This window comes from Podarcis vaucheri (assembly GCF_965113315.1).
Source record: "Podarcis vaucheri genome assembly, chromosome: Z".
NCBI classification, from domain to species: domain Eukaryota; kingdom Metazoa; phylum Chordata; class Lepidosauria; order Squamata; family Lacertidae; genus Podarcis; species Podarcis vaucheri.
This window is the reverse complement of record NC_138758.1, coordinates 2,991,921-3,012,003: the sequence shown is the minus strand read 5'-3', so window position 1 is coordinate 3,012,003 and position 20,083 is coordinate 2,991,921. Positions and strand designations below refer to the sequence as shown.

At 44.3% G+C, this 20,083-nt stretch overlaps 1 protein-coding gene across 2 annotated transcripts in view; it reads right to left on the bottom strand.

Moving 5' to 3' along the window:
• KLHL13 (kelch like family member 13) overlaps positions 1–20,083 on the bottom strand; it is an 83,815-nt gene that overhangs the window by 59,608 nt on the left and 4,124 nt on the right. For both annotated transcript variants that reach the window (XM_082207437.1, XM_082207432.1), the window contains exons 2-3: positions 7,701–7,754; positions 563–625 (exon numbers count right to left, since the gene is read on the bottom strand). In XM_082207437.1, the coding sequence (XP_082063563.1) occupies positions 563–625; positions 7,701–7,729 (92 nt within the window). In that variant the 5' untranslated portion in view covers positions 7,730–7,754. The remainder of the gene's footprint in view (positions 1–562; positions 626–7,700; positions 7,755–20,083) is intronic.

Genomic DNA, 20,083 nt, shown 5'->3' with positions numbered 1-20,083 from the left:
AGCTGCAATCTCACTGACATTCTGACTAGAAGTAATTGGCAAATAAGAGCTGCCTCTCTAACAAAAGACAATCAAAACGCAATTGAGGGGAAAGGTGGAATCCTTCCCAATGATATTGCCAAAATTACTGATATTAAAAACTACGGCAACACTTGGATATGGCAACAGAAATATGCTAAAAAGTGATGGGAGTGTAACATTCAGCCCCTTCTGATCCATAAATTACAAGCATATGCCTCAATTCTTTTGCCAAACCCATGATTCTCTCATCAGCTCATCAAGTTTCACATCCTGTTTTAAGACCAAACAGGCTTTAACAAACATTGTACATAATGTAACTGATTTGGCAGAATCCTCACAATAGGCTACATGCTAAACAAGTTTGTCAGTGCATGAGTGATGAGCTTCTGTACAACTATAACACCACCCACCAGAGGTTGATAAACAAAAGGCAGAACATCCAAAACTCTGGGGGGAAAACCTTATTTGTCTTGAGAGAACAAACAAGCACTGAGCAGTGTTAATGTATTAAACATGATTCATTTTGCACCAAAACGCATACCTCTCATGATGCACCTCCCTTCGGAGCACAGAATGATCCATACCGTCAGTATTAGTAGCTCCCCTGTTGACAAAACAAGATAAAGACTTTAAATGCTCTGGTTTTTAAAAAGGAAGCATAGTACCCTAATGCGCCATGTCATCTTAATAAATCATGTGAGCATAGCTCACTGGAGTGGGGATTAATTGCCAGTGAAGTCAGTCACAATGCCAAGACCATCCATTGTTTAGTTGTGAAAATGAAGCATTTGTTTCTCGACAATAGGTTTGCTATTCACCAGTGGTGTCCTGGCAAACTTTGAAGCACAGGAGCTCTCCATGACAGCCTCCACAGCCCTGCCCCCAAGCAGTTTGCGTCCATCCATTTTATACATATAATAAACTAATAGCAGTGCATAACGCCCAGTGTATTAGGACCCGCTTACTGTCCTCCAGAGATGAGCAGGGATCTAGTGAAGGGTGGTGGGTGGCTAGCATGTTGGAACTTAGCTGGTGGGGTTCACATCTCTGATAAGCTTTGGGGCAGAAACATAGTTACCTCGGGAATAGCCCTATTAAACTCAGTGTTCCAACTTCTTAGGTCCAACACTGAACTTTAGCAAAAGGTCTTCAGCCAGCTGAAATACAACCTTTAAAATTCAATTAGAAATGTAAACAAACTTCCATAGAAATATTACAATGGCTACCATGAAGTAGGAACCCCATCAAAGGAATTAAGGGCTGTATCCAACCAAGTTCTACTCAGAGTAGACACAATGAAATTTATGGGCTTAAGTTAGTCGTGCATATTAATGACAATGGGTCTAACTCCAAGTAGAACAAGAACTAGATACAACGCTCCGTATCCAGGCTCTGCTTGAGCATTTTCCTCCATCTCCAGTTTCCTCTATGCGCTAACCTGTCAAATGGTAATACAACTTAAAAGATTTGTTATCATCTTATTCACTTGTCACAGCTAACAGTCTGTCAAATACCCTGGTGCACTCTCAGATGGCATCATCAATCCTGGTCTGAAAATAAGCCAGTGTGGAAGAGCAGGGTTCGAATCCCCATTCAGCCATTAAGCTCCCTGGGTAACCTTGGCCAATCACCATCTCTTAGCCTACCCTACATCACAGGGTTGTGGTGAGAAGAAGAGAACCATGTACACCAACTTGAGCTCCTTGGAAGAAAAAGCTGGTATGTAAATGTAATAAATAAAAGTCCGGGAGCTGTGCTCCAACTGTTCTTGCTGTACCACATTCATTGCAGTACATTGTAAAGCCCCTTTCTCTTCTTCAAACACATACTTGTAAGAGCCTTTTCCTCTCAAGTGGGCTCAGAACTGAAGATCTGGCAAAATAGCAAACATCCCATCTGCTTTAAGCGACACATTAAGATTATTCAAATAACAAAAATCCCCTTGTGGAATAAAAGGGGGGGGCATTTAGCAGAATAACTGTCAGGCAGAGTCAACAGTCAGGATCAGAGAATGTCATCCTTCAAGAGTGAGACAGCTCTCTGGGCTGCACTTTCCTCTTCTGAAAATCCGTATGTTAAAGCAGCTTAAAGGAGCTTTGATCGGGTTTCCTTTCTACTGCCAATGCAGACCTATAGCGATCCTCACAATATCACCCACGTCCTTATTAAGAGATTCCTTCCCATAAGCATCCCTTCTCCATTTTGCCGCGAATGGAATTTTACATAGAATCCAGAAAGACCAAAACCAGTTATATTTCAAAGCAAGCCTGAATAAGTTGGTGCTCATCTGAAACTGTTTTTCATGTCCGGTGCTAATATTCTGGAAATAAAAATCTCTAGTGATGGAACTGAATTTCAAAGCAGAGGTAACATAGGAGATCGCTGTCTCTGCCTTTCCCCCTCCCTGCTCATCTGCTTGAAAAAGCAGTTACAACAAGGAGACAGTCATACAAAAACTCCTCCACCCCAATCTATATGATTTGCAAAAACTATTGTAAGAAACTAGTATTTCTCGTCAGGATACAATCTCTGCTAACAAGAGTCATATCAAAGGACATAGATCTTAGCAAGCAGGAAGCTTTTGTTTCCCTACCATCAATAAGTTAGAACTCACCCTAGATGTGAGACAAAACTGCTTTGCTACTTCTGTGGTGATCTATGCAAGCAAGAAAGGCTGTCTCAATAATCAGCTGCCTTTCACTGGCACACTACCAAGGATCAATGAGTTGATTCATATGTGCAAGGGAGAAGACTTCGATCTCCATGCAAAGGGGGAAAACAAGCAAGTAAACACATGCTTATGATTATAAAGCGCAGCTCATTTTATGTTGTGCAATTTGCATGAGCTGGGAAGCTAGTGAAGGGCAGAGGAGAGAAAGCAGTAGGGTCAGGCAAAACCATCTCCTATCACATTATGAAATCTGATTACTGTACCTGTGTTCCAAACACAAGATGTTTCATCCCTGTTATACATGGAATAGAATTATGCTGCATATCTGTCAGAATTTTAATCTCTCTCCTCACCCTCAAGATTTTTTCATGGAGCTCAGGACAGTGCACCTGGTGTCCCCTATTTTCTCCTCAATACCACTCTGGTATTAATTGACAGGTTGGGTCAATTAATGCTATCTCTGCCCAATATGATCCAATGAAAGCCACAGAGTAGGGGTTTTAAAATATTCTAGGTCTCTTGATACCTTGTCAAATATTCTATTCCCCTACACCAGATCCATTTCAACAGACTACATACCCATCTTTTAGATTTAGGGGAGCTAGTCTCAAACGTTTGTTGGGGGAGACCTAGGGTTTTTTTTGTGGGGGAAGTTATTTGTCCTGTCTTCAAGCTTTTTATGATGGAGGACCTCTGTAGCCACCCCCAACAACACGATCTCATGATGGAAGGGGAGGGAACAGCTGCAGTCGCCTGCGATTCCTGCGCAATGTTTGCCATCTTGCCAAAGGTTGCAGGCAGCTTTACCTGCAGCAATTGCATGTTGATTGCCCTATTAAAAGACAAAGTCCAGCAACTGGAGGAACGTGTAGCTACGCTCCAAAGAATTAGAGAGCTGGAGCTCTTCTTGGAAGCAACAGAGCACACCGTCCCCACCAAGGAGGAGACAGGGGACTCCCCTGAGAAGGAGGCTTGTTCACCAACACAGGAGCCAGATATATGGAGAAACGTGACTCAAAGAAGTAGGAGGCCCAGGGTCCACTCTGATTGTCTAGAAATACACAATCGCTTTGAGGTCCTCTCCCCTAGCATGGAAGACGAAGAGCAGACTCCATTTGAGGATCTCTCCCTCATTACAGTCGATCAGGTATATGAAGACGAGCAGCAAAGTCAGTCCTCAGGGAATGTGCAGGTGACCTTGGAACGGACAGCTCACGGAAGAACCCCGACCAAACCCAAGAGGAGGCGTGTAGTGGTGATAGGGGATTCCCTACTGAGGGGAACAGAAGCAGTGATCTGTGGGCCTGACAAGATGTCTCGGGAAGTGTGCTGTCTCCCCGGGGCTAAGATCCAAGATGTAACTGAACGACTGCAAGGAATCATAAAACCCACTGACAAATACCCCTTCCTCTTGGTTCATGTGGGAACCAATGACACTGCAAGCAATAGCCTCCAGAAGATCAAAAGAGACTACGAGGCTCTCGGCAGGAAATTGAAGCAACTAAATGCACAAATTGTCATCTCGTCTGTCCTCCCAGTTGAACGACGTGGCCCAGGGAGAGAGGGGAAAATAGTGGAAGTGAACAGCTGGCTTCGCAAATGGTGTAAACAGGAACGGTTTGGATTCTTAGATCACGGACTGCAGTTTCTTGAAGATGGACTTCTGGCAAGCGATGGGCTGCACCTCACAACGGTTGGGAGAAATGTTTTTGCCAAAAATCTCAGAAACCTCATCAGGAGGGCTTTAAACTGACTAATGTGGGGGAGGGAGACAATGCTCCTGAAGGTAGGAGTCTATCAATTAATGAAGATGATCATCCAAATGTCATAGACCAAATGGAGCAAACAGCACGCGGACCTAGTGGTGGGAGGAAAAAATCCTTAAATAAGAGACACGGGGGAATGATTAATGGACTTCAATGTCTGTACACTAATGTGCAAAGCATGGGAAATAAACAAGATGAGCTTGAGCTCTTGGTACAGCAAACTAAATATGACATAATAGGCATCACTGAAACCTGGTGGGATAAGTCCCACGATTGGAATGTAATAATGGGGGGATACAATCTATTTCAGAGAAACAGACCAGACAAGAAAGGAGGAGGAGTGGCGTTATATGTCAGGGATGTGTATACCTGTGAAGAGATCCAAGATTTAGAACCTCAAAGCCAAAGTGAGAGCATTTGGGTCAAAATTAAGGGAGAGAAGAATAACAGAGACCTCATTGTGGGAGTTTACTATAGATCCCCAAGCCAAACGGAGGACATAGATGATGCCTTCCTGGAACAGATGGCCAAGCATGCAAAAGGAAGGGAGATAGTAGTAATGGGGGACTTCAATTACCCGGATATTTGTTGGACGTCAAACTCAGCCAAGAGCATAAGGTCAAACAGATTCCTCACTGGCCTTGCAGACAACTTCATTGTCCAGAAAGTGGGAGAAGCAACAAGAGGAACAGCCATTTTAGATCTGGTCCTAACCAATGTTGATGACCTGGTTAGTGGGGTAGATGTGGAAGGATCATTAGGCGCGAGTGATCATGCTCTTCTGAAGTTTACTATACAGCGGAAAGGAGCAGCCAAGCATACTAGGACTCAATTTCTTGACTTTAAGAAAGCCGACTTCATAAAACTTAGGGAAGTGCTGGGTGAGATCCCATGGACAGCAATACTTAAAGGAAAGGGAGTTCATGATGGCTGGGAGTTTGTTAAGAGGGAGATAGTAAAAGCACAACGACAGGCAATACCAATGAGACGGAAACATGGAAGGTGCCTAAAGAAGCCAGGGTGGCTATCTAAAGAACTTTTAACTGAATTAAGATTAAAAAAGGATGTGTACAAAAAATGGAAAAGGGGGGAAACCACCAAAGAGGAATTCAAACAAATAGCCAGCACGTGTAGACACAAAGTCAGAAAAGCTAAAGCACAGAATGAACTCAGGCTTGCTAGAGAGGTTAAAAGCAACAAAAAAGGCTTTTATGGGTATGTTCGTAGCAAAAGGAAGAACAAAGAAACTGTGGGGTCACTCAGAGGAGAAGATGGTGAAATGCAAACAGGGGACACAGAAAGGGCTGAACTACTCAATGCCTTCTTTGCCTCAGTCTTCTCCGATAAAGAAAACAATGCCCGACCTGAACTTTTGCAATGTAATAAGTGATCTGACTCCACACATGCAATACTCTCCAAAAATAGATATGCAAAATGAATTCCAACACCTGCTTTAGTCTAGGAGGAAACAGAGAAATCTCTGCACAACCTTTTTAAACTTTAAAATAAATACCATGAGACAAAAAATATGAGAGACTTGAGACAGTCAATAACCCCTGCCATTAAAAGCAACGAAGGTACTTAGTATTATAACCAAGATAGAAAATTGAAATTAGGCATTAAAGCTCTTCAGCCCTCTAGAGAGCTCCCTCAGTTTCTACTATACTGCTGAGTTCTTGAAAAATAATGTGTTTTATATTCTATAATCCAAAATATACATTTCATGGCAACTCCAACAGCCATAGTGTAAACCAAACCTACGCTTCCGGCAAAAGCAAATATTCGGAAGCTTTTAACAAGCACAAAGAGGGGAAAGGGGGACACTTTTTCCTCTGTACTTGGAACCCTCTAAGCTCAAAATTGCTCGACAAACCCAGCTGCTGCACAGCAATTTGCATTTGCTCTGGCGTGACACTCTTCTCCAGCGCCAAGCTAAAATTGGATTATTTCATTGTCTAAGTACACAGGCATCTGTACCCTAAAGGATCCAGGCTTTTAAGCATGTCTCCATCACAAACCTTACAATGTGAAATCATCATGGAAAAACCCAACTAAATATTTTGGTTGCCTTTACAATCAAACGCTAAAGCAGGATTATGAAGACACACTCACCTGATAATAAGTAAAAAGGACAGGGCAAAATTCTTAACCTAGATTGAAATTCCACTTTCTGGGTGATAATTCACTTACACACTTAAGCTTGAGATGTTAGAAATTTAAAAGGCCTTTTATTTTCCCCACAGTGTGTGTTGGTTTTTATCCTGTGGACTGCAAGGTAAGATACAACTATAAAAGCCAGCTTTTTAAAACCATCAACCTGTGATTGTTCTGTTCTACTGCCTTTTCCCCCCCTAGCCTTTAAGCACAATGAAAATTATGGGAGGGATTATGGGAGGGCCTGCCAAATTCATATACAAGAGCTCATGCTAATGTTCAGAGATGAAATGCTCTCTATAGGGAAAATTGACACATTTTAATCTTACAACTGAAATATTTTAGAACTCAAATGCTGAATTAATGTGCTGCTTTTTAGCAAAATTGTACTGTCATCTTTGTATACTATGAGCTGCTTTGGGCAATTTGCTGGGGTAAGAAAGAAGCTCCAGAAATTACAGTGGAACCACAACTTATACTTATGTGTTCATAGCTTTAGGCATAACATCAAAAAATAAACATAAATAAATAGAGAGGGGGCAGGAGACCCTTGCTTACTAGGTTCTGGAGGCCCTCACATGGATCCAATTGCAGGCACCCAATGTATCTTCAGACCTCCCCAAGAGATCTTTCGTGAGCCTCCAGAGCCTGGTAAGCAAGGCAGAGGGCTTAAAAGTGTTTCCCATGTGAGATTTTCCTGCTCTGGGAGGCTCCAGTGATATTTTGGACAGCCCTGATCTCACAACATGTTTGATAGTGGGGGCAGTTGGGGGAGGGAGCACTCTGAGTTTGTGCAATTTTGCCCTTGCACACAATCCCCAGATTCTATGCCATCTCAGTCTTAAAATGGGCTACTTTGATATTGGTCCAGCCACACCTGATATTCACAATTTCTGTAACCAAATCAAAGTTTGCTGTGCAGTTAGCTTTCACACGTTTATGAAGGACATGGGGGGGGAGGATAGGTCTGGGTGGCCCAACTTTTCATACTAAGTGGGCGGCAGGAGTACTTTGACACAGAACCTGCAGGCTGCGCGTTGGACCACCAGTTACCAGTTTACATAACACACAAATATTTAGATACTCACAAAACTTCTCTCCACATCCTCTCCAACATATGCCCTTCTTCCCTCCTTGCAAACCTGCAAGTTGAACAAAAACAGATGGAAACTCTCAGACATGGGGAAGAAGGCACCCTTGCACAGCAAGCTCTACATCAAGAGTCCGATACCAGAACCAGCCTACATTCCTTCCAGACTACTAGTGCAGATGTTCTTCATCACTCTCTCAAGGGAAAGGAGGTAGACTAAAGGATTTTGGAGCAACATCTGCACTGTGGTTCTCAAACGGTGTGGCACAGTGCACTGGTGCAGCAGAAGAGGATGGCAACTGTGGCAGGAAGATTCAAGGACAATCAGTACTATAACTTGTGAATGATTTATGTTCATACGGAGCTGCATTGTTTTATACTTTATGGATATCCTATGTGTTTTATGTCATATACTAAGCATTATTAGGAGTTGTTGCTTTTCGTTTTGCAATGTACTACTTATTAATAATAATTTTAAAAAATGATGTGGAGTGAGCAATTTTTTGTTCTGAAAGTGTGGCCCAGAGAAAAACATTTGAGAACCACTTATCTACACAGTATGTCACACAACACCCCAGAATATGTTCCAAGCAGTTATCCACATTTCCATTCAAGGCACACATAAGGATTCTCTTTGATCAGTTACCAGCTCATTAATTCTTATGGTCTTAAGAAGGCCCATCAGCTGTTAAAGAAAAACAAAAAACCAGCAAGTTTGCAAATTAAAATATTTGCCCAGAAACAAAGCTAGACCCATTATGGCACAGGGAAGGTACCTGGGTTTGAAAAAAATGTTTGAGAATCAGTTAAAGAACATGCACACTAAAGCAACAGGTGTTAGAATAGAAAGGAAAACACTGGAAAACACGCCCCCTTCAGCAAGCATGACAGATATAGCCCCATCTCCAGTTCTTAGCAAAGCCTCAACAACTTCTTGCCTGCCTGCTATTCTTGAGGGATGTAAATGGTCATAACTGAAGTACTGGGTTGAGCAAAAAAGCTTCCTGCTGCTTTCGGCTTTCCAAACTGTGCTATCAAGTTTAGGCTTGAGAAAGGGGCTGGCATGGCAGAAATCATAAAAGCCTTTGCTTTATGGGGAAAGAGAGTAAGTAAAGAGCATAAGCCTACCTTCATTTTCCAGCCATCCCTAGCCTATTCCCCAGCTGGGTCAGCAGTCATTCCCTCCCAACCCTACAATTACGGGGAGGGGAACCTTTCACAAAGCTACCCCCCAGTTTGATCTCTTGTGGGCATATGCAGCGACAACCTTGGCCAACTTCATTGCAAGGCTGGGTGAAGCGGCAGACATGTGCGCACACAACCTGAGCCCTGCTGGCAAGGACGCCAGTCTCACAACCATCTCAGACTTGAGGAGGCTGAAACAAACAGTTCCGCTCACAACATGTTGCTACAGCAAACAGTGGAGGCAAAGAGAAACGGGTTGGAACAGTTTTATTTTACTAACTTAAATTCCAGCCAACTGCTTTAATTACTTCACAAACACTTCTTCCTGAAAGAAGTTAGCTGCAGGCAATTTTGATAAAAGGAGGGAACACAAAGCAGGAACCATGGAAGAGTTGCCAACATGCATCACTTCCTGTCAGTGGTGGCCTCTTGGTGATTTCCACTCACCCCAGGTGCCCCCCAGTCTCAGCCCTTGTACTCAGTCTTTAATTTATCTTACTACTATAAGGGAAACATACAGTAAAGGAGTACAGAAATCAGATTTCATGAAGTTTGAATGTGGCTGTATGTCAGAGGTAGCCAGGTTGTGGACCTCACAAAATGAGGTCTGCTTGACCAGCAGTGCATCAAGCATTTCCTGGATCTACCTGTTAATTTGAGCCCATTAATTCAGCCTCTTTAATATTCAGGGAACACTTTCCACTTACTGACCCTTGCTGAGAGTCCCTTGCACATCTGCCATAGGAACACAGAATTTTGCAGCAAGTTCTTAGACATGCCCTAAGGCAGTGGTATTCAACCTGTGTCGTGGCACCCTGGGGTGCCTTGAATGATGGTGAGGGGTGTCACAGGCAACCCTGGCCTCGGTCCCTCTTTCCTTCCCCCCCTCCTCTGATGCCATCTCGTGTCTGATTCCCAAAGACTTGCTGTTTGTTGAAGCCCTGGTTACAAGCTCCCCAGGCAAATGGTGTCTCTAGGAACTGGTCATGGGGTGCTGGTTGCCAGGAGCTGAGGAGCCTCAGAGTAAGCAAGCAAGTGGGTGAGGGAGCCCAGACAACCAGTCCACCAGCCCCTGCTTTTGGGACTATTCCCAAACAAGTGACAAGTGAGAGGTCTGGCAGGTAAGCGACACACTGGCCTTTCTTCTACTTGCTGTGTTCAAGGCCTGCCTGGGAGCTGAGTGCCTGGAGCCAAAGGAGAGACTTTCCGCCATGCCTGGTGCCGCCTGCAGCTGCCACTGCTGCCTCCCAAGGTGAGTAAAGTGCTGGCGTCACATTCACCTTTGGCCAGTGTTCGTCAGCCTGCTAAGGCTGGGGGCATCCTCTTCCCAGCCCCCCCCCCGGGGGGTGAGGAGGCTCCTCTCTTTGCGGGGGGTGCGGGTGGAAGCAGCTGCCCAGAGGACTCCCAAGGGGAGGGGACTCCTCTCCCCTGAGGGAGCACTCCACCAGGGATGGTGTTTGAAAAAGGGTGAGAGGCTGCCAGCTCTGCAGGCAAGGGGAGGAGGGGACATAACTGATCTCCTGAGCCCCACAGGGGAGCCACAGAAAGAATGTAGTTGGTCAAGGGAGCAATGGACCCAAAAAGGTTGAAAACCTCTGCCCTAAGGTGCGCACTTTGCTCAAATAGAGCACTAGCCAGGCCTGTTGTCACACTTGAACAAAGAGAGTCACCCCTAAAATATGCCCAACACCCTTCTGAAACTGTGCAGTGTCGGGGGAGATTGGTAGAGCTTGCAGGGCAGCAGCTGAAGAAGGTGCAAAAAGGGTTTTCTTGTGTGTGTGTGTGTGTGTGTGTGTGTGTGTGTGTGTTTCTTTATGGCTGATTAGCTGCTCTACCTGTGCAAAGGTCAGAGGGGGCAGGGTTTATGTTGAGGCAGGTGACTAGCTGTGGGAGGAGCTTATCAGAGCTAGCAGGGCAGCGGCGCACGCCTAGCGGCGTGCGCCGTTTGATCCATCTTTTAGATTTAGGGGAGCTAGTCTCAAACATTTGTTGGGGGAGACCTAGGGTTTTTTTTGTGGGGGGAGTTATTTGTCCTGTCTTCATGCTTTTTATGATGGAGGACCGCTGTAGCCACCCCCAGCGACACGTTCTCAAGATGGAGGGGGAGGGAACAGCTGCAGTCGACTGTGGTTCCTGCGCAATGTTTGCCATCTTGCCAAAGGTTGCAGGCAGCTTTACCTGCAGCAATTGCATGTTGATTGCCCTCTTAAAAGACAAAGTTCAGTAACTGGAGGAACGTGTAGCTACGCTCCAAAGAATTAGAGAGCTGGAGCTCTTCTTGGAAGCAACAGAGCACACCGTCTCCACCAAGGAGGAGACAGGGGACTCCCCTGAGAAGGAGGCTAGTTCACCAACACAGGAGCCAGATATATGGAGAAACGTGATTCAAAGAAGTAGGAGGCCCAGGGTTCACTCTGATTGCTTAGAAATACACAATCGCTTTGAGGTCCTCTCCCCTAGCATGGAAGACGAAGAGCAGACTCCATTTGAGGATCTCTCCCTCATTACAGTCGATCAGGTATATGAAGACGAGCAGCAAAGTCAGTCCTCAGGGAATGTGCAGGCGACCTTGGAACAGACACCTCATGGAAGAACCCTGACCAAACCTAAGAGGAGGTGTGTAGTGGTGATAGGGGATTCCCTACTGAGGGGAACAGAAGCAGTGATCTGTGGGCCTGACAAGATGTCTCGGGAAGTGTGCTGTCTCCCCGGGGCTAAGATCCAAGATGTAACTGAACGACTGCAAGGAATCATAAAACCCACTGACAAATACCCCTTCCTCTTGGTTCATGTGGGAACCAATGACACTGCAAGCAATAGCCTCCAGAAGATCAAAAGAGACTACGAGGCTCTCGGCAGGAAATTGAAGCAACTAAATGCACAAATTGCCATCTCATCTGTCCTCCCAGTTGAACGTCGTGGCCCAGGGAGAGAGGGAAAAATAGTGGAAGTGAACAGCTGGCTTCGCAAATGGTGTAAACAGGAACGGTTTGGATTCTTAGATCATGGACTGCAGTTTCTTGAAGATGGACTTCTGGCAAGCGATGGGCTGCACCTCACAACGGTTGGGAGAAATGTTTTTGCTAAAAATCTCAGAAACCTCATCAGGAGGGCTTTAAACTGACTAATGTGGGGGAGGGAGACAGTGCTCCTGAAGGTAGGAGTCTATTAATTGATGAAGATGATCATCCAAATGTCATAGACCAAATGGAGCAAACAGCACGCAGACCTAGTGGTAGGAGGAAAAAATCCTTAAATAAGAGTCATGGGGGAATGATTAATGGACTTCAATGTCTGTACACTAATGTGCAAAGCATGGGAAATAAACAAGATGAGCTTGAGCTCTTGGTACAGCAAACTAAATATGACATAATAGGCATCACTGAAACCTGGTGGGATAAGTCCCACGATTGGAATGTAATAATGAAGGGATGCAATCTATTTCAGAGAAACAGACCAGACAAGAAAGGAGGAGTGGTGTTATATGTCAGGGATGTGTATACCTGTGAAGAGATCCCAGATTTAGAACCTCAAAGCCAAAGTGAGAGCATTTGGGTCAAAATCAAGGGAGATTTGACTATGCTACCACTCAGTGGATTTGTAACTGGCTGACTGACCGAACCCAAAGGGTGCTCATCAATGGTTCCTCTTCATCTTGGAGAAGAGTGGCTAGTGGGGTGTCACAGGGTTCTGTCTTGGATGATGGACTCAAGGGCATCCTGATCAAATTTGCAGATGACACCAAACTGGGAGGGGTGGCTAACACCCCAGAGGACAGGATCACACTTCAAAACGATCTTGACAAATTAGAGAACTGGGCCAAAACAAACAAGATGAATTTTAACAGGGAGAAATGTAAAGTATTGCACTTGGGCAAAAAAAATGAGAGGCACAAATACAAGATGGGGGACACCTGGCTTGAGAGCACTACATGTGAAAAGGATCTAGGAGTCTTGGTTGACCACAAACTTGACATGAGCCAACAGTGTGACGCGGCAGCTAAAAAAGCCAATGCAATTCTGGGCTGCATCAATAGGAGTATAGCATCTAGATCAAGGGAAGTAATAGTGCCACTGTATTCTGCTCTGGTCAGACCTCACCTGGAGTACTGTGTCCAGTTCTGGGCACCACAGTTCAAGAGGGACACTGACAAACTGGAACGTGTCCAGAGGAGGGCAACCAAAATGGTCAAAGGCCTGGAAACGATGCCTTATGAGGAACGGCTAAGGGAGCTGGGCATGTTTAGCCTGGAGAAGAGGAGGTTAAGGGGTGATATGATAGCCATGTTCAAATATATAAAAGGATGTCACATAGAGGAGGGAGAAAGGTTGTTTTCTCCTGCTCCAGAGAAGTGGACATGGAGCAATGGATCCAAACTACAAGAAAGAAGATTCCACCTAAACATTAGGAAGAACTTCCTGACAGTAAGAGCTGTTCGACAGTGGAATTTGCTGCCAAGGAGTGTGGTGGAGTCTCCTTTTTTGGAGGTCTTTAAGCAGAGGCTTGACAACCATATGTCAGGAGTGCTCTGGTGGTGTTTCTTGCTTGGCAGGGCATTGGACTCGATGGCCCTTGTGGTCTCTTCCAACTTTATGATTCTATGATTCTAGGATTCTATGGTAATAGTGAGCAAAGCATCTATTCAAGGGAGCTATTTGACCATCACTGCTCTTTCTGTTGAAAGCCTCTCATACAGGCTTCTTCTGAGGCACCACTAGAGCCCCAGAACATTGTAGGAAAACCACAGCCATAAAGGAATAAATATTTAACAATCTAACCAGGAGGCAAGTGCTTTCCTACCATGAGGCTCTGGGTCACTCTCAATTCCCATGCACTCAAAAACATTTTTCAGACTGATCGCTACCATATACAGGCACTACTAAAAAGCAAACCATAGGAGAAAGCAGGCATAATAATTGCTCACAAGCAAAGAACCAAGTAATTCACATTTGCATGCAACACTGTCAGAGTGTTTAGACCCACAGCTTCTCAGCTATTGTCATGACAGCAGAGGATTATTATAGGCTTGCTGTAGCAGACAATACTTTACCATTCCCAGAAGCTCAGCTTATTGCCAATACACTGAACACAACTTGGGGAAGGGAAGAAAAAATATATATTGGCAAAGAGGACTTTGTGCCGCCATTTAAGAAACTCCAGGGCACAATATTGTCAGTGGAGTTGAATACTGACCCTTGCCATTATATAAGCTACAAATCCACTTGCAATAGAGGAAAACTTAGTCCTGGCCAGGAGCAATTAAGGAATTATTGCAGATCTCCCCTATCTTATCTCATTCATATTGCCCCACACATTAAATGCTACGTAAAACCATATGACTGGTTTTGCAAAAAGGGTCACATTAGCAGTGAAAAATGTATATATTTGTGCACCATAAGTTTTTTAAAGCAAGAGGAAGAAGGTCTAAAAACTGGGAAGTACTCTGCAAGTACTGGCAAGTACAGGACAAGACCCCCCCCAAAAAAAAAAAATATTATTCACTGCACTAGGACAACTTCCTGACTATGGTTGAATGACATGTCTGTCTGTCCATGTTTCCTGTGGTTTGTGCTCAAACATTGTACAGTGGTACCTTGGTTTATGAACTTAATCTGTTCCAGAAGTCCATTCTTAAACCAAAGCGTTTTTCAATTTACACTCAACAGGAAGCAGAACATTCTTCCAAGGCAAAGTTCACAAACTAAAACACCTACTTCCGGGTTTGCAGCATTCTTAATCCAAGTTGTTCATAAACTAAGCTGTTCTTGAACCAAGGTACCACTGTACTGTATAGGCTTTCCCAGAGCACCAGCTAAAACTGATATACCAAGGAAGATACAACAACTTAAAACCAATGGCTTTGCATATTACTAACTATTATTCTTCCCCACTTACTTCTACCAAAAAACCCTCTCCTTCCTTTCTGCAAACAGCAACAAAAAGAACCAGGACATTTAACGCAAAACTGAGAACAACGGTCAGCCCAACAATTGCATACAAAAATTGGCCAGTTCTAAGAAAGCTTGCAGGTCTTGTTAGTTCTTTTAAGGCTGCATGAAGTGCTACCTATTTTTCTTGTGAAGCCCAAAGCATAAGCAGAGCAAAGCATCTTCATACTCCCATCCTAATTCTGTTGCTGTATTTGAACAAGCAGCAAACACCCTGTGAGTTGGCACAGGTGATGTCTGGCTGCTGGCTCACAGACCAGTTCCATTATGATTGTTAGAGAAAGCAGCTGAAACAATTGCCTATTTGGTCATCCTTCCAATGCAGCTCTGTTCACTCCCCCCTCCAGCCCAAAAAACCTGTCTCAAGCATGTACCCTGTAATGCAAAGGTCAGGCAATATAACAGAACAAAAATCTCTCAGGTAAGAGCACACAAGAACTGCAGCATTTGCAAGCAAACTTTGGGCAACCAGGGATAGATGCAGATCACCATGTAGGGCACCCTGGTGGGAGCTAGATGGAGATTAAGACTTTGGCTATGACACACACTTAAGGCAAGTTATGTTTCTTTCTGGAGGTGCTACTGTGTATTAGAGATTTATGAATTAAAGATATCCCCTTACAGAAGGTTTCACTATCAAAATAATGCCCTTAACACAGGCAGCAAAGGCAAGTACAAAACAGTGGCGCAAACAGGACAGAAAATTAGGCAAATCCTTTCCTCTGGCAAGAAACTGCCTGGAGCAACCATAAGGAAGCAGTGAACTCTTTTTCACCCTGTTCGAAGCAGACTCTGCAGGTGGCCAGTCTGTGTGAGGAAATGTCATCACTCCCCTCCACCACCTTTATGAAAGGCTGTCTGTGCAGAACAGTTAACACAATGCCAGGCCTTGTCAGATGTATCGTGCAAGGCAACGAGATGTCACGTAAAGATGCAGGGCCTCTCTCAAACTTCTTCCTCCCCACCACCCCAGCCTTCAGCATTCATTCTTTTTCCTCCAACACAATACTCCTCCATCTCCAGCCTCAACTCCAAGGATGGGGGACCTGTGGCCCTTCAGTTGTTGCTGGGATAGCTCAGTTGGTAGAGCATGAGACTCTTAATCTCAGGGTTTGAGCCCCACTAGATGACCCTCCCTTTCAACGCTCCAATTCCATGATTCTATGATCTCCCCCTTTCATCAGCCCCAGCCAACCTGCCCCATGGTCAGAGATTATGTGAGTTGTAGTGCAGCAACAAGGCCTCAGGTTCCTCATTCCTGCTCTACTTCATGCTACATTCATATTGTCACAAGACATGCCACAGCTGATCACGCAGCTCAGATTTTGGGCGGAAATGAAGCCACCCTGTGAAATGCTGCAACCTCAGACACCTTTGGAGGTAAGCTCTTCACATTCTGCAAGAAAATAAGAAGTATCTGAGACCCCTGGAGCCAACTGCTAATTCTAGGAACAAGTAATAATTCTTAAACTGAAGCTTCACATGCAAACATCACTAAGAAGCACCCAGTTTTCCATGGTACAGCAGCCACCAATCAAATGCACCTCTTAACAGCACAATTTCCTCAGAACACACAGAGAGGTGTTCTTCTCTGTAGAGCGCTTAGCACATTATGGGTGATAATTCAATGTTAAGTTACAGCTATTACTTCTCAGGAGCTGCTGCTATATAACCAATCACTGTCTTCTTCAGAAGGTCTGTAAGAATCGGAGCATGTGGAATTTAAAGACTTCATAAAACTTAGGGAAGTGCTGGGTGAGATCCCATGGACAGTAATACTAAAAGGAAAGGGAGTTCATGATGGCTGGGAGTTTGTTAAGAGGGAGATACTAAAAGCACAACGTCAGGCAATACCAATTAGACGGAAACATGGAAGGTGCCTAAAGAAGCCAGGGTGGCTATCTAAAGAACTTTTAACTGAGTTAAGATTGAAAAAGGATGTGTACAAAAAATGGAAAAGGGGGGAAACCACCAAAGAGGAATTCAAACAAATAGCCAGCACGTGTAGACACAAAGTCAGAAAAGCTAAAGCTAAAGCACAGAATGAACTCAGGCTTGCTAGAGAGGTTAAAAGCAACAAAAAAGGCTTCTATGGGTATGTTCGTAGCAAAAGGAAGAACAAAGAAACAGTGGGGTCACTCAGAGGAGAAGATGGTGAAATGCAAACAGGGGACACAGAAAGGGCTGAACTCCTCAATGCCTTCTTTGCCTCAGTCTTCTCCGATAAGGAAAACAATGCCCAACCTGAAGAATTTGGAGCAAATGATTCAGCAAAGGAAACACAGCCCAGAATAACTAAGGAGATAGTACAAGAATACTTGGCCAGTTTAGATGTATTCAAGTCTCCAGGGCCAGATGAACTGCATCCAAGAGTATTAAAAGAACTGGCAGATGTGATCTCAGAACCACTGGCAGTCATCTTTGAGAATTCCTGGAGAACAGGCAAAGTCCCGGCAGACTGGAGGAGGGCAAATGTTGTCCCTATTTTCAAAAAGGAGAAAAGAGAGGACCCAAATAATTACCGCCCAGTCAGTCTGACATCAATACCAGGGAAGATTCTGGAGCAGATCATTAAGCAAACAGTCTGTGAGCACCTAGAAAGGAATGCTGTGATCACCAATAGTCAGCATGGATTTCTGAAAAATAAGTCATGTCAGACTAACCTGATTTCGTTTTTTGACAGAATTACAAGCCTGGTAGATGAAGGGAACGCAGTGGATGTAGCCTACCTTGATCTCAGCAAGGCATTTGACAAGGTGCCCCATGATATTCTTGTAAAGAAACTGGTAAAATGTGATCTTGACTATGCTACCACTCAGTGGATTTGTAACTGGCTGACTGACTGAACCCAAAGAGTGCTCATCAATGGTTCCTCTTCATCCTGGAGAAGAGTGACTAGTGGGGTGCCACAGGGTTCTGTCTTGGACCCGGTCTTATTCAACATCTTTATCAACGTCTTGGATGATGGACTCAAGGGCATCCTGATCAAATTTGCAGATGACACCAAACTGGGAGGGGTGGCTAACACCCCAGAGGACAGGACCACACTTCAAAACGACCTTGACAAATTAGAGAACTGGGCCAAAACAAACAAGATGAATTTTAACAGGGAGAAATGTAAAGTATTGCACTTGGGCAAAAAAAAAAATGAGAGGCACAAATACAAGATGGGGGACACCTGGCTTGAGAGCAGTACATGTGAAAAGGATCTAGGAGTCTTGGTTGGCCACAAACGTGACATGAGCCAACAGTGTGAACGCGGCAGCTAAAAAAGCCAATGCAATTCTGGGCTGCATCAATAGGAGTATAGCATCTAGATCAAGGGAAGTAATAATGCCACTGTATTCTGCTCTGGTCAGACCTCACCTGGAGTACTGTGTCCAGTTCTGGGCACCACAATTCAAGAAGGACACTGACAAACTGGAACGTGTCCAGAGGAGGGCAACCAAAATGGTCAAAGGCCTGGAAACGATGCCTTATGAGGAACGGCTAAGGGAGCTGGGCATGTTTAGCCTGGAGAAGAGGAGGTTAAGGGGTGATATGATAGCCATGTTCAAATATATAAAAGGATGTCACATAGAGGAGGGAGAAAGGTTGTTTTCTGCTGCTCCAGAGAAGCGGACACGGAGCAATGGATCCAAACTACGAGAAAGAAGATTCCACCTAAACATTAGGAAGAACTTCCTGACAGTAAGAGCTGTTCAACAGTGGAATTTGCTGCCAAGGAGTGTGGTGGAGTCTCCTTTTTTGGAGGTCTTTAAGCAGAGGCTTGACAACCATATGTCAGGAGTGCTCTGATGGTGTTTCCTGCTCTGCAGGGGGTTTTACTCGATGGCCCTTGTGGTCTCTTCCAACTCTATGATTCTATGATTCTAAGATGCTACCCAACACACTTCTATGTAGGCTGGCAATTGGAATTTGGGAGTTAATCTATTTGGGAGCTTCTAATTGAGTATCTATGGCCATCTGTACTGTGTGCATTTTTATATATTCTTCACCCTTTTTATATTAGAAAAGTTGCACAACCTGAGCTTCCAAGAACAAGTGGGGCTATGGATGTCAGTAAATGGCCCACCCAGAGAAGGGTGTGTACAGGATTCCTATACTGACATTCAGGGTCCCCTTCTAACTCTATGATTCTATTATTCCTGAAGCAAAGGAGTGTATGTAACACAGCTAAGTTCACTGGCATTTGCAAGGACACCAACATTTAAAAAATAGCTACATTTAAAGATTATTTTTACACACCACAGTATAGAAAGCCTTACTAACAACACATTTGTTCCTCTGCAAACTCTGGTGGAAAGTGGGAATACCTGAAGCAGGCTTCTGTTATGAGACACTACGAAAGTCCAGAACTATACAGACTACAGCAATTCAGACACTACTTACAGGGCCAAGCACACAGAGCAGGCATATTCTAAATGAGCCCCTTGAGAATCCATCATAAAACCTATGAATGCAACCTCAAATCCAGCTTCAAAAGCATATGCTAAGCAGCTGCAAGTAAAATGAAGCCTCATCTTTCCTACAGTGCAAGTAAATACATCTTGGGTAGCAAAGAAACATTCCCACTAGAATCCCAGAACACAAGGCATTCTCATTTTCAATATTCTGGAATCTATTTTGCCACAGGAGCGACTTTCTCTGCAGATGGGTGAACAGGGATACCAAGAATGCTGGAATGGAACCATGTTCATGACATGTGTTTTCATTCCCCAGTATACACTGGACGGGATAGAGGAAGACTTCTCTGTCCTATTCATCATCACTGCACCCCTGCCCACTTTTCTTTTTAAAAAATGCTGCTGTGTGAAGTTAGAAAACATTTTTAAAGAGTCTGGAGTCTATTTATTACTTAAGACTAATTCCTTTAATGGAAATACAACATAATATTGATTCATATAACTTTGTTTTACTCACAACTTCTGGTGAGAATTGAAAATGGAGTGGGGGAGAAAATATTATCATCCCCAGTCCACTTCCTGTCCCCCCCCACCTGTCCTCCCCCCTCCTCCTGCCCCCAGCACAGCAGAGATCAACCTGAAGAGAATATGAGGTGGGATCTTTATACTCAGCTAAGTGTTTTTTACAGACCTTTCTCTCCCAGCCATATACTCGCCCAATGTGGAACAGGGACCACACATATAATACACTGTAACATAGCCTAATGCATCTATACTTTTCTCCCCTGCTTGCTTAAACCACACACATTTTATACCGCTTTGTTCATACTGCAATAGCTTTA